Below are 16,466 nucleotides of genomic sequence, written 5' to 3'. Positions count from 1 at the left end.
GCTTCGCGCGTTTAAAGAGGTAATAACAGCCCGCCGCTCCCGGGGTTGTTTTCACTCCGGAGCATGTTGCGCTGCCTCTCTCCGTTGCACCGGGGGTGTTACCCTCTCCCTGGAGCAGAAGGGGGATTCTTGCGGTTACCAAATTTTCAGGAATGTAAATGAGCACGTTTTGTGAACGCGCAGGGGAGGGGGAGGAGGGATTGCACATTTTACAGCTCACTGACCATTTGGCGATCCATTGAGAGGAGGGTTTGGAAAAGTGGCTCCTTTGTGACAGCTCTAGCCAGATTGGGGGGCTGCTCATTTGCATCTCATTAGGCATGCAGGCGGCCGGCGGGATATAAGGGAGGCAGGCGCCCAAGGAGAGGCAGATCCTTAGCGCTTTACCCTTGGAGAGAGCCGCCGAGCCGCGGCGCAGAGCAGAGCAGGCACACACACATCCCACCCCCCCACCTCCTTTCCCCCGCCCCGTAAGAGCACACCCGGACACGCTTCGTGCGCCGCTATTGAGACACGAACGTATTTTTGTTGGCTGGGATTCCTCTAACAACAAAAGTAAGCTCACAACAAGGAAAGAGAGCTTCGCTTCTTTTACAAAAAGGGGATCAAGGCTCCGACGTGACCCGCTGCCGTTTGACACCCACCGTCCCCGACGTGCGCAGGGCGAGAGCAGCCGCGCAGAACCGCGCAGAGCCGCTCCCGCACCGCACCGGGAATTACCACCGCTGCCGTCGCCTCCGCCGCTGCCTCTGCAGGGATTTCCAGTTCGCAGATTTTTAATCTTCCTTGGGAAGCCTTTTCTCCGCCTCTGTTGGGAATTAAGTTGATTATTTTTGTTTTTATTTTTATTTTTCTTCCTGGAGAAGAGGAGGAGCACCGTGGATTGGAAAAAAATTTAGCAGATCAATCTTCATTTTTTAAATTTTATTTTATTTTTGCTGATTTGTTTTTATTTCCCCCCCGTCTCTCGTTTTTCCCCCTTTCTTTTTCTTTTGCCATCCAAAAAGAGCTGTCAATATCCGACAGGCTACACCTAAGAGATATCGACAGAGGGGAAAAAAGTCAGAGACATTTCTGAAAGGAGACTGTGACAGTAACACTTCCAGCTCTGCTGGGGCGTCCGGCTTCAGCCGCTGTGTTTTCCCCTTCCCCCGAGAGACGCTTTCCCCTTTTCCCTCTGACGAGAAGACAAGTGGGAGGACAGCGAGGGCACCAGAGCTGCCCCTCCAAAATGGGAGGTCGGTTCCTGCTGACGCTCGCCCTCCTTTCTGTGCTGCTGAGCCGCTGCCAGGTAAGTGCCTACGGAGTGGGAGGTAAAAATACCTGCACTGGTCCCGGCACTGCAGGGTCCCGCGGAGGTGCCGGGGTCTATTGCTGCCTGTTGCAGCGGGAGAAGGGGCGGAGTGCATCAGGAACCGGGGTGTTGATCCCGCTGATGCTTGGCGGGGTTGGGCCGGGAAAGTGGGCTGCTCGGCGGGCTGACGGCCCATGTCCCTGTCCCGCAGGTCGACTGCTCCGGGGTCTTCGAGCTGAAGCTGCAGGAGTTTGTCAATAAGAAAGGGCTGCTCAGCAATCGCAACTGCTGCCGCGGGGGCGGCCCCAGCGGCGGCGGGCTGCAGCAGTGCGACTGCAAGACCTTCTTCCGCGTCTGCCTCAAGCACTACCAGGCCAGTGTCTCCCCTGAGCCGCCCTGCACCTACGGCAGCGCCATCACCCCCGTCCTCGGCGCCAACTCTTTCAGCGTCCCCGACGGCGCGGGTGGTGCCGACCCCGCTTTCACCAATCCCATCCGCTTCCCCTTCGGTTTCACCTGGCCCGTAAGTAGAGGGGCGGCGCGAAAGGCGGTGGCTCGAATCCCATCCCATCCCATCCCATCCCATCCCATCCCATCCCATCCCATCCCATCCCATCCCATCCCATCCCATCCCATCCCATCCCATCCCATCCCCCTCCCCTCCCCTCCCCTCCCCTCCCCTCCCCTCCCCTCCCCTCCCCTCCCCTCCCCTCCCCTCCCCTCCCCTCCCCTCCCCTCCCCTCCCCACTGGCTACTTGTGTGAGCACCTTTCCAAGGGGCCATCAATGTCCTAGGGGTGTCTTGGGGGGCTAGGGGCACTGTCTCTGGCCCTGCCTGCTCTCACATGCCCCTGGTGGGTTGTGTTTGCCTCTTTCACCAGGGCACCTTCTCACTCATCATTGAGGCTCTGCATACAGACTCTCCTGATGACCTCACCACAGGTAACTGTCCCAAAACAGACCCTTCCCTGGAATAATCCCAGTCCTGCAAACCTTTCCTGTGGTCCCTCTCTCTGCAGTGTGCAGTGTGTTTCTTCCCATCCCTTCCCTGTGCTTCTCTTTGGGAGACCATGGGAAGAGAAGGCAACTCGTTGGCACCCAACCCTATCATCTTGCCTCTGCAGTTCCCTTCTCAGATGAGGGTCTTTCTAGACCCCTGTCTGCTTCAGGCTCTCAAATTCTGTCCTCTCCACTTTGACACAGAAAACCCTGAGCGCCTCATCAGCCGCTTGGCCACCCAGAGGCACTTGGCAGTGGGTGAAGAGTGGTCCCAGGACCTGCACAGCAGTGGCCGCACTGACCTCAAGTACTCCTATCGCTTTGTTTGTGACGAGCACTACTATGGAGAAGGCTGCTCTGTCTTCTGCCGCCCCCGTGATGATGCCTTTGGTCACTTCACTTGTGGGGAGCGTGGCGAGAAAGTCTGCAACCCAGGCTGGAAAGGCCAGTACTGCACCGAGCGTGAGTGTCTAACTTCTTGTCTCCCAAGATGCCAGTTGTAGCAGAGTTCCCTGAGCTCTTGTGAGGTTGTTTCTCTGACATCAGGCCCCACAGGAAAGGGTGAAGCGAACTACAGTGAGTAGAGGTCTGGTGTTGTGCACAGCCTTTACTTGGTGATGGGAGGCCCTCAGCACTGCCACAGAAAGTTAACACAGACAGCCCCCTCCCCAGCTAACAAAGAATCATTGCCAGCATTACACTCTTGCTCATTTGCTGTAGACATCAAACCTGATAGCAAAATATTCAGCAGTTGCTTGAGGATTTTTTAAAGTGGATTATGACTACTTTTCATACCTGGCCATTCCTTCAACCATGGTGCATTGTATCATCTACAGGGTACATGGTTTCAGGTGAAGGAGCTAGGTTTTGGTAACATTCATGCAGCAAACCTATTGCTACACTTGTTAAGCTTTGATGTCTTCCTATCTTATATTGAAAAATGTATTGGGAGGTCCAAGGTATTCTCTGTGATCTCTAAACTGTACATAACTCATTTAGAGGATTCATTAACTGTCACTAACAGATCATTGCACCTGGAACCATAAGAACATTCAGCTTCTTCCCCCTCTCTCTTCTGTGCCATTGCCATGATCAGTACTACTCTTAAAGCAGTGAGGAACATGAGTTTGAAACTTCGCTTGAGCTTGGAGTTGTTGAGGAATGTGATGTGTTGATACAGCAAAAAGAGCTGGGACAGTAAGCAGATCACAGGGAGGACAGGGTTGTCAGATATCTGCAGCTTTGTACAAGATTACTGTCTTTCATAGATACATAGCAGTGTACACCCAAACATGCACATAGAGCTCCTGCTGCAGCATGTGATGGTATTCTCTGTATATGTATACAGGGTTCTGAAGTACAGCAGCAGATGACATGCTGGGTGAGTGTTCCTCTAGTCACTGAAGGGCCAGGCAGGGAGAAAACAGTTAGAGGCTACAAAGCAGCCTCAAATTTTTTCTTCTTGTGTTTGGCTCTGTTGTTTTTGTTTTTTTTTCTTTTCTTTCTTTTTTTTCCCCTCCTCCTTAAAGACCACCTACACTGTGGTCTCAGCTGAGCTGCTATCAAACAGGCCCTGACTGATTATTCACACTGTTAGTGAATGCTAGGATGCTTTTAGCAGTTCATGGTACAATGTTGCACACTAAAGAGTAGGTAGAGGGGCTTGCATTTCCTTTGATAATGTTTTAAATAGGAATTATAAACTTTCCCATATTGTGTCAAGGGGTGGGGAAAAAGGAAGCATTTTGATAATGAGCTCTTTCTAGGCTGTCAGCACTTTTGGATGCCTGTAGGCTGCTGCTCTTTCCATAGCAGAGAAAAAGGCTGTCCATCTTTCTTGTTGTGTATGTTCTTCACTCTGTTTTCACTCTTAGAAAAAAACAGCTTGTAACAGTGACTCAAATCAAACCTACTAGTCAGGGGAGATGTGTTTGTGTGTACATGCAGAAAGAATGTTTTGCCGTTAGCGAACAGAGCTGCCAGTTGCAGATTGCTTCCCGTTGCCTTGCCCCCAGCTCCATTCTTTCTAACTTGGAGGCGATCTGATTATCAGCACTGATTCTTTCTTCCCTGCAAACCCCCCTCCTCCCCCCACCCCCCCCCCCAGCCCTGCTTCCCCTCGCATGCCATTGTCTTGGGCTGGCTTTGTTGAATTAAAACTTTGCAGTGCCTGCTTAATGAGTTCCATAACCAGGCAAAGTAATGAGCAGAAGTCCCTTTTTTCTCTTCCCTCATCCTCCCTCCTGCTGGCCCGCTTACCTCTTTTACCAGGGCTGCACCCATCCACCCGCCCCTTTTTGGAGTGGGGCAGAGGGAGGGGGGAAGGAGGGAGGAAGAACTTTAGACTTATTTATTTGAATAAGAAAAAAAAAAAGTTTTTCTTTGCAGCGAAATCACGCGCGTGCCATAGATTAGCTGTGGGCAGGGATAGGCTGCCTGGCTGCCGGCCGCCGGCCCCATTGGCTCCTGGACTGGGGTATTGTTGCAGTGGGGCAGCTGCTGGGAGAGAATAGACAATAGAGCAGCTGTCTTGCACTGGCACCCTGCACACCAGCTGTCCACTCTTATCTGCACACACACTTTTGGAGGATATTAAGAGGTGGAGCTGTGTGCATAGAATTGGAAAAAAGGACTTCTGACCCTCCCTGGGAAGGGAAGGGGGGTGAGTGGCTGTGGGGAAGGGAGCAATTGTGAGCCCTCTTTTGTCTGTGTGCAACTGTATTAAGAAGAATGCTCATCCCTGGCGATAAGTAAAGTGCCCAGTTATGGGGTGAGATCAATACTCCTGCAGACTCCAGAGATTAACTCAGCTGTGCTCAACTGCCCCGACCTAGTAAAAGGGACTCACTCCGCACCTGCAAGGTGCTCTTGGGATTGAACTTACAAAAGGGTTCAGCCTCAGTGCTGATGTCTCTCCCTGCTTGTTTTTTTTTTTACAGCGATTTGTTTGCCTGGATGCGATGAGCAGCACGGCTTTTGTGACAAGCCTGGGGAATGCAAGTAAGTTTTCCACTTCTCTTCTGGTCCCTGCTTTGTCTTCAGCACTGATGCTCTGGTGTTAAGTAAGCCATTGGTCATCTGAAGGGTCAGTTTAAATGCCTTTCTTCATATTAGATGGTAATTTGAGAAATCCAGCTGATGTCAGGCCAAAGTATTAAATTACATGTCAAACATCAGTGCCATTAATATTGACCTAATGAGTTTACAGTACTGTGTGTAAGGTTTAGCCGTTTGTTATTAGAATAAACAAATTAACTACCTGGAACCATGGCTCTGTCTAAGGAAGTAGAAGAAATAGCTGGGACTGCTGAAAGCTGATGTTACGGTTGGACTCAGTGACTTTCTCACATGAAGGATCACTGTGGGCTTTTAGGAAACTTAATCCCTGGCATCAGTGTGTTTGCAGAATTTGCAACAGGTTTTCCAACTGTGAAAAGTCTGAATCTGACAAGACTTTTGTTTTGTTTTGTTTTGTTTTGTTTTGTTTTGTTTTGTTTTTGTTTTTTTAGATGCAGAGTGGGTTGGCAGGGGCGATATTGTGATGAGTGCATCCGATACCCAGGCTGTCTTCACGGTACCTGTCAGCAGCCATGGCAGTGCAACTGTCAGGAAGGCTGGGGTGGCCTTTTCTGTAACCAGGGTGAGTTATTAGTCTTTGGACAAGTGTCTGTTTTAAAATACAGAAAGCAAGAGGCTATTTCCAGTTCACTCACCCTGTGCTAGCAAGTATTTTGATTGTCATTCCTTTTTTTTTCACAGATCTGAACTACTGCACTCACCACAAGCCCTGCAAGAATGGTGCCACATGCACCAACACTGGTCAGGGGAGCTACACTTGTTCTTGTCGACCTGGGTACACAGGCTCCAACTGTGAGATTGAAATTAATGAATGTGACGCCAACCCCTGCAAGAATGGTGGAAGCTGCACTGTAAGTTTGAGTTACTTGTGCCATCTGAAACTCCAAGAGAGGAGTTAATCTCAATTTTACTGATTTTCAGAATCCCTTATTGGATTCCAAAGCAACTTCAGATAAATATTTTGACCATTTCTCATTTCTTCTCCACAGGATCTTGAGAACAGCTATTCCTGTACCTGCCCCCCAGGCTTCTATGGTAAAAACTGTGAGCTAAGTGCAATGACTTGTGCCGATGGACCGTGCTTCAATGGTGGGCGATGCACCGACAACCCTGATGGGGGTTACAGCTGCCGCTGCCCACTGGGTTATTCGGGGTTCAACTGTGAAAAGAAAATTGATTACTGCAGTTCCAGCCCTTGTGCTAATGGTAAGGCCAAACATGCTACAGTGACCTTCAAAGGGAGACCATCCAGCTACTTTGACTTCTGGTCTCAAGTTCAGAACAAGGCCCACTGATCAGTCATGGTCCATGTCATGTCAATAGCTGACCTGGTGGAGGAACTGTACTTAAAAAGTAATGGTGTGGTTTGGGCCGCTGCTGCAGACTGCATTTTCTCAAGGGATGGCTGTAGCCAGATGACTTGCCCTGAAGCTTCATGCATAAAAATGTGGAGGATTATACTTGCAAATGTTTTGCAAAGACTCTTTGAGGTCTGTGGATGCAAAGTGCCGTACAAGTGCTAGATATTAATACTTGTAATCTGGTAGCAGTAATCTTCCTGTTTTGATTAAACTGGTGAAGACTTTCTTTACTGCAGTCCTCCTCATTCATTGCCACTCAAACTCTGTAACATGAGATTGGGGTGTTAACTTGATCTGGGCTAATCTTGTTGTTCAAGCTGTGTGAAATGTTAAAAAAATAAGGTAGAGTATAGAAAGTAAATCTGATTATTGACAAATATATTTACAAAACCTCTGTGCTTTTTATGGTGGATCAGACTTGGCAAAGGTTGAGATAACATCTCAGGAAGCTTTTCTCAGCTGTCATTTGTGATGGCTGCACCACAAGCAGCAAGTGGGAGGCTGTTGGGTCTGTATGATCACCACTCACTTCTTGTCCCCATCAATGTCTTGCAGGAGCCCAGTGCATTGATCTGGGGAACTCCTACATATGCCAGTGCCAGGCTGGATTCACTGGGAGACACTGTGATGATAACATGGATGACTGCGCCTCCTTTCCCTGTGTCAATGGAGGGACCTGCCAGGATGGTGTCAATGACTATTCCTGCACCTGCCCCCCGGGATACAACGGGAAGAACTGTAGCACCCCAGTGAGCAGATGTGAACACAACCCCTGCCACAACGGGGCCACCTGCCATGAAAGAAACAACCGCTATGTCTGTGAATGTGCCCGGGGGTATGGCGGCCTCAACTGCCAATTTTTGCTCCCCGAGCCACCTCAGGGACCGGTCATTGTTGACTTCACTGAGAAGTATACTGAAGGCCAGAATTCCCAGTTCCCCTGGATTGCTGTCTGCGCTGGGATTATTTTGGTCCTCATGCTGCTGCTGGGGTGCGCTGCTGTGGTTGTCTGCGTCAGGCTCAGAGTGCAGAAAAGGCACCACCAGCCTGATGCCTGCAGGAGTGAGACTGAGACCATGAACAACCTGGCAAACTGCCAGCGTGAGAAGGACATTTCCATAAGTGTCATTGGTGCTACTCAGATTAAAAACACAAATAAGAAAGTAGACTTTCACAGTGATAACTCTGATAAGAATGGCTACAAAGTCAGATACCCATCCGTGGATTACAATTTGGTGCATGAACTGAAGAATGAGGACTCTGTTAAAGAGGAACATGGCAAATGTGAAGCCAAGTGTGAAACATATGATTCAGAGGCAGAGGAGAAAAGTGCAGTACACCTAAAGAGGTATCTCTCACATATGAGCATAGGGGCCAGTTTGACTCTGAAGAGGGGGTGTGTGTGTCTCAGCTAGTGTTAAGCAGCAGTCATTTGACCTGTGTTGTTTCTTTTTGTCTTTGGTAGTGATACTTCTGAAAGAAAACGGCCAGATTCAGTATATTCCACTTCAAAGGACACAAAGTACCAGTCGGTGTATGTCATATCAGAAGAGAAAGATGAGTGCATCATAGCAACTGAGGTTAGTATACTGCCTGGCAATTGAAAAATCAGTCAGAACTCTCAGTGTGCAACCCTTGTCTAACACATCAGGGCAGATGGTGCCACAGTGATTTGTTCCTGCTGAAATCCAGCCAGCTTGAGTTTGTCATGCTGTGGATGTTGTAAAGGCAAGTTCAGTGGCTTGCTGCTGTGGATGATGACTTCTGCAGATACGGGCACAATGACTGTGGTTGTGGTCTGCTGACCTACACCTTAGTGTGCTTCACACAAAGTCTGTTCTTGCCTGGTCTAAAGACAGAGTCTCAACTCCCTGCAACTGTACAGCCCTCTTCCCGCTTTCCATTAACCTCTCCTGATTTCTGCTTGTGTTTTCTTTCACCAGGTGTAAACCAGAGGTGATATGACAAGGTGGTTGTTCAGAACAATTTCAGAGGAGACATGCCCCGATGAATGCTGCTGAAAGAGGAATGGGAGATAGATTCCTTCACTGACTGCTGCTGAGAAACTAAATTCAGGCTTGAGCTGGTTCTCTACTGAAGTTAGCAAAGTGACTGCAAAATAATGGAACAAGATGGACACCAGGCAAAGGGTCTGTGTTCAAAGATTACTGTTGCACTGCCTTTTATGAAATTTATCATTGCACTATGGTCAGTTGCTTTTCTATATATATTTAAATGAATGGACTTAATTACTACGTAAGAAGCATGCACTGCCTGAAGTGTATATTTTGGATTCTTATGAGCCAGTCCGTTCTCGAATTAGACACAAACACTGCCTTTATTGTCTTTTTTGATACTCAAATGTGTTTTTACTAGGTGAGAAAAAGTGTGTTATTTTTCTGAATCTGTAAAAATATTTTCATGACAATTGTAAAGCTTGTGTATTTTGTGATGTTCATTTTTTTTATAATTTAAATTTTTTGGTAAATATGTATAAAGGCACTTCGGGTCTATGTGACTATATTTTTTGTATATAAATGTATTTATGGAATATTGTGCAAATGTTATTTGAGGTTTTTTTACCGTTTTGTTAATGAAGAAATTCATTTTTAAAATATTTTTCCAAAATAAATACTATTAATGATAACCAGAGTGCTATGTTTATTCCATAATCAATGATGAACTCACCGAACCTCACAATCAGGCATCAGACAGATGTCTGTGGACTTATCGGTAGATGGCGCAGGACAGAGACGTATCACAAGGACTGAGGAATAACATGTTCTTTGTAGACCCCTCCTCTTTCTCCTCCTAACCTTCTGAACTGTTGACCCCATGGCTGTGCTGACTCTTACCCCAAAGGCGAATGTCAATGAAAACCTTGAGTAATGTTTGCTCAGTCATGTTGGACTGTGTATAAACACATACAGCATGACTTCCCAAGGAAGAGCAATGCAAGTGCACTCTGTTGCCATTCAGGTGTGGGGGCCATCATGACTCAGCTCTTCATTTCTCACCACCTCATACACTTGCCTGAAGTTCAGGGGAGTTTGGGACACTCATGACACGTCAGCAGGGGCTCCCAACTCAAGTCTTTGATCAGTATCCATGGGATGTGAGCTCTTCCATATACACCTGATGGGAGGTGACATTTCCTTTTCCACTAAAGGGTGACACTGGGCTAACTGCTGGCCACAACTCTTCTGGCTATGATTCCTGTCCAAAGTATTAGTTGCACTTTTAGTTTCAATTCTGCTGGCTTCCTATCCCCTAATCTGCCCCTGGATGCTCAGGCAATTTCTCCAACTTATTTTGCCCTAGTTCTCTTTCAGGTTTTGCTGCATGTTAACTAGCAAAAGCCCTTCAGAAACAGGTCAAGTATTCTTACATTTCATAAAGAAAAGGAAAATCTAGGAAATAATTTTCTTCTGCTTCATAAAAGCTGAACCCAAATCATTGTGGATCACCTCCTGTAGCTTCAGGGAGATGATGAAAATCTTCTCTTCCCATTCAATTTGGGGGAAGGGAATGCTATCCTAAACGCAAGGAGTGGGATAGCAGGTCCAATCAAGCAATTATCACAGCTGGTGCTCTATAGCTGTAAAGTGCATATGTGCTTCCCTTATTTTAGTGTACATAAGCATGTGAAACACTAGAACTGTACTTTGGTGTGAGGTCACTTGAAAACTCACACTGACTGCAGGGGCTTGTCTGTCTGTAAGATATCATGAAGCCAAACTTCAGACAAGGTCTGTTGACTTGCTTCTCCTGATGTGACCCAAAAGAATAATCCTTTTCATTGACCCCAAAGTATCTTTTTAGGGAAAGTTTTCATAAGGAGACTGATGTGGAGTACTAGAGCCTAGCATATAACTGATGGTCTGAACAGCATTTGCAATCTGAGCAATAACACAACAACCTGCCAATAACCAGTCAATGCATCATACATTAGCTGAGGCATGACATTGTGTATAGTAGCAGGTGTTCATAGCAACATAATCTCACAGATTGGACAAACAAGTGAGTCTTGGTAAGTTTTATTTCTATCCCTGTTGCTTATTTTCTCTTCAACCTTGGGCAAATCACTTTATTTCTCTCAGTTTCTTCTTCCCAAGATTTTTGGAGCAGGCTTGTCTCTTATGATGCATTGCACTTTTCAGAGTCAGTGCCAAGGTCTCAGCTGGGCCCTCTTAATGTTGTTTCTGTAGAAATAGCAGTCACAAACAGAAGGTCATTGACGGTTGAATGCTTCTATAACAGCAGGTCTAGTTCTACAGCAAGTACTACTTCGATATGGTGTCAGGCAAAGGTCAGGAAAAGCACACAGCTCCTTGCTCTTGTAAAGAAGCATGGCATTAGCATCTATCTAATGGCTTAAAAATGAAACAGCTTCATAAAGCTCTGTTTGTCCAAATGTGCTAATTATCAGAGGTGCTGTGCTTGGTAAACAAGGGAAAACAAACTATGGATAAAGAGCAGGACATGGTCTTTACTTTCTGAAGTACCTTCAGAAATGTTGTCTGCACAGATGAGCCCAATGGCGGCTTCTGTTTCTCCCTTGAGCAGGATTTGGGCTGCAGCTACATGTTGTATCTACTTCTTGTACTGGACTGCTAAGCCCCCCAAACCTGACTGTATATGTATATACAGAAGCTCTTGGTGACCAGACCAGGGCAGGTTGAGACACACAGTGTGGAGCACTGAATCCATGCTCCTCATCTGTACCTGTGCCTTTCTGGGGAAAAAAATATATGGATGATCTGAGCAGGGGATGGAATTTATGCATGTGTTTGTGTGACAGAGAGCAGGCAGCACATACAAGTGATGTGCACTGTGGGCAATGACTAGCAAAGGTGCCTGCCTGTCTCTGCCTTGCTAGTGTAGTACTCACCTGATGACAGGAGCTCTGTTACAAAAAAAGTGGTTGGAACTTCCCTTCTAAAATGAAAGGAGAGCCTGCCTGGGAAGGCCATTTAGCCAGGACAGCTGAGAATTCAGGGCCTGATCCAAAGCCCATTAAAATTAATGGAAAGCCTCCAAGAAGCTGCAGGGGCACATGGCACTGTGCCTCTCCTGACACAGCACATCTCTGGCTCTTCCCAGGAAAGCTTCACGTACTGATGCAGCACATGTCCCCATGGGTGGGGGACATAAAAGCCCACAGCTGATCTAAGTAAATCTGCCCCCTGGGAGGTTCATCCTCCCAGTGCCAAATGGCACACTGTGCCAGGACCTTGGAGGCTTGGGATCTCTCCTCAGGCTGTCATTGAGATATCATCCTTTCATGTCCGCACCTCAGCCTGCAACTTCTCCTCCCCTCCACCTTGCAGCAGTCAGGGAGATCTTGGCCTCGTTCAGTGCCAGGTCTCAATAGGGTGGCCACAGAGGGCACCCCTCAGCCTATGCCTCCGCCTGCAAATCTGTTTCTCTGTGACAAGTGGCATTTGCAGTGTTGGCATGGACAAGACACTGAAAGAGTAGGAGAGGTTAGCTGCCCCCTTTGTGGAAGTGGACTTCCTAAACAAGGTGTGTCACAGCTTCTGAAATGTAGGAAGCTTTGGATTCAGACAGGATGTCTCAGGTTTAATTGCAAGACATGAGTTTCTAAATTTCTTTAAGTTGATATTTGTGTTTACTTAGTATGTAGTGCAGGAGAACAGCTTGGGTATCAGGAAACTTGGGTACTATTCCTGGCTCCACCACAGACCTGGTGTGTAACCTCAAGAGAGGAAGGATGGTCGTGTGGTCAAGGCACTGTGGAGGGACTGAGGAGGGCCCCTGTCTATTTCCAGTGCTCCATCCAGACTTCCTGTGCAACCTTGGACCTGTGTCACTTAATCTTTCCAAGACCTTAGGAAAATGGGGGCCTCCTGGTTGTGCTAACAAGGAGAAGGTCATTTGTGCTTGTGAGAGGATATTGTGGTGGTGGGGAATGTTAAAACACCCTCTAAGGTGAGTAAGGCTACTTCCTATCTCTGCACATCACATTGCTTGTCTGCAAGGTAGCGAGCTATTTTTGCAAAGTGCTTTCAGATGCTTGCATGGAATAAGGACCCCTATCACAATTGAAACATCCATCATCTCAGAGAGGATACAGAAACCCAGCACTGGCAGCAAGGAGACAAGCTGGTGGGGGTGGGGGAGGCAGCTGTGGTGGTATAACTCTGTGTTCAGTGTGTGTGTGAGAGACGTAATGCAGCTGTGCGCCCGTGGCCCAGAAAGGATGTCACACAGTTGTCTTAAAATGGGTGGCCACAGTGCCACTGCCCTTCTCTTAAAGATCAGTGCCTGCAATCAAAGTCTGTAGCTTACTTTCTGTTGGAGTAGGCTTTTTCAGCAGAACAATTTTGCAGGTATAGATACAAATTAAACTTGACTTATGACAGTGGGGGACAAGAAGGAAAGCTGCAGATTACCTGAGAAATATTTTTAGGCCAAATCCCAAACTGAGTAACAATCTGTCATGATGCCTGACAACTACATGTGTCAGAAGAATTGTATCCTTCCCTCTTTAGGTGTAGTTTTTTTAACCTGGCTATTGATATCTGGCTTTCTGCCTACATGATCGCTACCCTATTACAAGTCGGAGAAACCAAGAGCCTGGCTGGAAAAGACAGGCAGATATTCCAGATGAAACATGGGGCCTACTGTTGTGAAAATGTGCTGACTGATCCTGCTGCTCACTGTGAGGCAGAGCAGATGACAGATCCACTGCTGTACTGGGACTGCTGCCTGGTCAGTGATGGAGGGAGGTGGAGGTGCTGGAGCTCACAGCATCCTTGTGGCAAGTTGTTCTTTTATTTAGTAATAAACATCTTGTTATTTTCTCTTGCTTCTGTACCATCATGATCAGAGGACTGGAAGACCTGTCATATGAAGGAAGGCTGAGACAACGGAATTTGTTCATCCTTGAGAAGAGAAGGCTTAAGGGGACCTCATAACCTTATGTACAAGTACATAAAGGACAGCTATCATGAGGAGGGAGACTCCCTTTTTACAAAAGCTCACACGGTAAAGACAAGTGATAACGGGCACAAGTCGCTATTGGGGAGATTCAGACAGGATGCCAGACAATTTTTTTCACCACTCAAACTATTAAACATTGAATTAAATTTCCAAGGGAGGTGGTAGATTCCTCTACATTAGACAGTTCTAAGGGCCAGCTTGAGAGGGTGCTGGGCCACCTCATTTAAACTATATTCTTACCCTGAGAGGTTGGGCTAGATGACTCTTGAAGTGTCTTCCAACCTGGTATTCTGTGAATCTATGAATATGCTGCACCGACAAATTCAGCACTGCTGGGGCTGCAATTTGGCCCTGCAGCCAGCTGGTGTGGATTGGTTTGTTAGTGATGCAAGTGATCATACATAGTGTTAAACTGCCTTACTATCTTAAACTGGCTGCTTACACCCACGCTGCAGACGGCTCCTGCTTTGTGCCTAGGAATGGCCTGGGACACCGCTAACCACCTGGGACACTGCTAACTGTGGGGGTAAAAGCATGACAGGGACTGCTGTAGCAATGCAATGATACAGATTATTGTATTCTATGGACCAGGAGATGCTTAATTTTCCAGTACAGGTGTAACCAGAACACCCCAGATAGTGCCATGTTCAGGAATGCCTTACTCCTTGGTGTAGAAGAGAAGCGCTGTTTATCATCTGTCGGGTAACTGTGAGGGTCAGTGCAGACTAACATCACCTGCCAGGGGCAACTATGTAAATCGGCATTGCTTACTTTAAAGCCTGCTCTCTGCATGTATTTTGTATGACCAGGGTGATTTTTCTTGTGTATAAAACTGTATCAGCTGAATGACCAGTGTGGATGCAGCTGTATTGAAAGGAAGGTCATGTACATCACTGCAGATGCCTTCCTTTCTTGTTTGTTTATCTAAACTGCACTTTATACCACTGTGTTCTCCAGAGCATGGCTGAGTGGCTATAAAGACGCAGATATAATTTATAAAATACATAGCTATTTGCGCAAGGCTCAAGTGCTTACACTTCATGTGTTCAGGACTGATACTGTGTATCTCCACAGCGTTGTTTCACAGCATGCTAAGCAGGAGAAAGGATCAGGATGAAGGGATCCTGTGTTCTCTTTCGTAATGTTGAGAACGGAACTTTGTGAGGACAGCAATTTCTGTGGGAAAGGACAGAGCAGACAGACAACTCTGACTAGCCCATAGTGCAGAGAATACACATGCTGCAGAGCTGTTTCTGCACCTAGCTCTCACTACAGCCAGGATGCTGATGGAGGCAGCTGATTATAATTCCTAATCAGAATTTTTATCTAGCAGAAAATTATGTTTTCCAAAACACTTCAAAGTCAGTACTTTTGTATTTTTAGTGGGGAAGCTGGTCTTCAGCTGTGCTAACCTGAAATACCCTCTTGAAAAGCGCTTTTGAGTTTCACTTCATTTGTGAAGCAAGGTAGCAAAATGACAAGTGTGTTCTTCCTGCCAGACGGCAAATCAGCTGAAAACTTCTTTTCTTTTCTTTTTGTTTTTTTTTTTTTTCTTCCCAAATGTAATTGTTACAGGAAATTTATTGCATTAAGGATCTGTATATTTTACTTCTGATTTTGCTTTAGAATGTGAACATCTTTAAAGATAAGTTCTCCCTCTTATCCCATTTTCTGGCCCTAAGTAAGTAAGTAAGTGGCCTGAGGAAAGTTGTATTTAACAAAAGCAAAGCACAGGATTTGGCCATATGTCAGAAAATACTTTTAATGGTAACCTGCAGGAGGAAAAACTGGTATCTTCAAGAATAACTAATTACCTAAGGCAAAAAGCATTATGTGATATGAACTCCTTGCATAAAAGGTTAATATTTTAGTAATAATATAAACAGATGAAACCTTTTCATAATGTTTTCAACAGACATAGAGTCAAAATACCCCTGATTTAAAATGAAACACGGGAGAGTCTCCAACACTTGAATCCAAGTTCTGCATCCCATATAATTTGGCTATTACTTATACCTTTCCTCTTCAAGTCATTAAGAGGTTATTCTTTATGAGGTTTTTCATGCATGCAAACGTGGTGGCCTTTACAAAGGCCACCTGTCTGAAAAATGTAAGCCCCTTGCTTAGGTCTGGTTTTACCTTGGTTTGAATCAAAGGGCCTGTGGAATTCTCCATTGCCCCTCAGTGGTGATGGCTTGGCACAGCTGCTGCTACCATGACTGCAGATGTATTTGGAAAATTCAGATGGCCTGTGCTGTTGCTCAAAGTGAGCAGGAGTGTTCAGAGGAAAAAACTGACATGGAACAACTACTTATGGTGCTTGTCATAGCCTCTTTCTTTCTCCCTTTCCTTCCCTCTCTTTTTCTCTCTTCTTTCTCCCTTTGCCCAGCTCCCTCCCTTCCTCCCTTCCTTCCTCTCTCCCTCCCTCCCTTCCTTCCTCCCTTCCTTCCTTCCTCCCTCCCTCCCTCCCTCCCTCTTTCTCTCACTTTCTCTCTCTTTCTCTCTCCCTGTCTTCCTGTCTATCTGTCTTTTTTCTGGAAACTGTATGGCATTGTGCAAGTTTTACTAATTGACTTCAGGAAGTGTTATCTAGAATGGCAGTTGTGAGCATACAAACTCAGCAGACTTATCTGCATTATCTAATTACCAGACTATAAAGTTCTGCTGACATTTCCTTTTGATAAACACAATACACTGCTTGCTTATCTATCTGTATTAAAGAAACAATGTTCTCCTAAGTACAACCAAATGCACAGTTTTTACTAAAAC

General features: G+C 46.4%; 2 protein-coding genes across 3 annotated transcripts in view; one reads left to right on the top strand and one right to left on the bottom strand.

Annotated features, from left to right (window-relative positions):
- Positions 1-885, bottom strand: part of FAM120B (family with sequence similarity 120B) — a 54,758-nt gene extending 53,873 nt beyond the window's left edge. For both annotated transcript variants that reach the window (XM_054162817.1, XM_054162816.1), the window contains exon 1: positions 645-885. The gene's annotated coding sequence lies outside the window, so the exon portion shown is untranslated. The remainder of the gene's footprint in view (positions 1-644) is intronic.
- Positions 886-1,008: 123 nt separating this feature from the next.
- DLL1 (delta like canonical Notch ligand 1) lies at positions 1,009-9,239 on the top strand. Its single transcript, XM_009906317.2, has 11 exons — positions 1,009-1,291; positions 1,506-1,817; positions 2,175-2,235; positions 2,497-2,754; positions 5,232-5,292; positions 5,802-5,932; positions 6,052-6,221; positions 6,360-6,576; positions 7,287-8,079; positions 8,197-8,311; positions 8,675-9,239. Exons 1-11 carry the CDS (start codon positions 1,232-1,234, stop codon positions 8,678-8,680), a joined length of 2,184 nt encoding a protein of 727 aa, XP_009904619.2. The 5' UTR covers positions 1,009-1,231; the 3' UTR covers positions 8,681-9,239.
- The last annotated feature ends 7,227 nt before the right edge of the window (positions 9,240-16,466 follow it).

Source organism: Dryobates pubescens, chromosome 6 (genome assembly GCF_014839835.1).
Source record: "Dryobates pubescens isolate bDryPub1 chromosome 6, bDryPub1.pri, whole genome shotgun sequence".
Classification (NCBI taxonomy): Eukaryota; Metazoa; Chordata; class Aves; order Piciformes; family Picidae; genus Dryobates; species Dryobates pubescens.
Note: the sequence above shows the minus strand (reverse complement) of the source record. Positions and strands in the feature narration are given on the sequence as shown.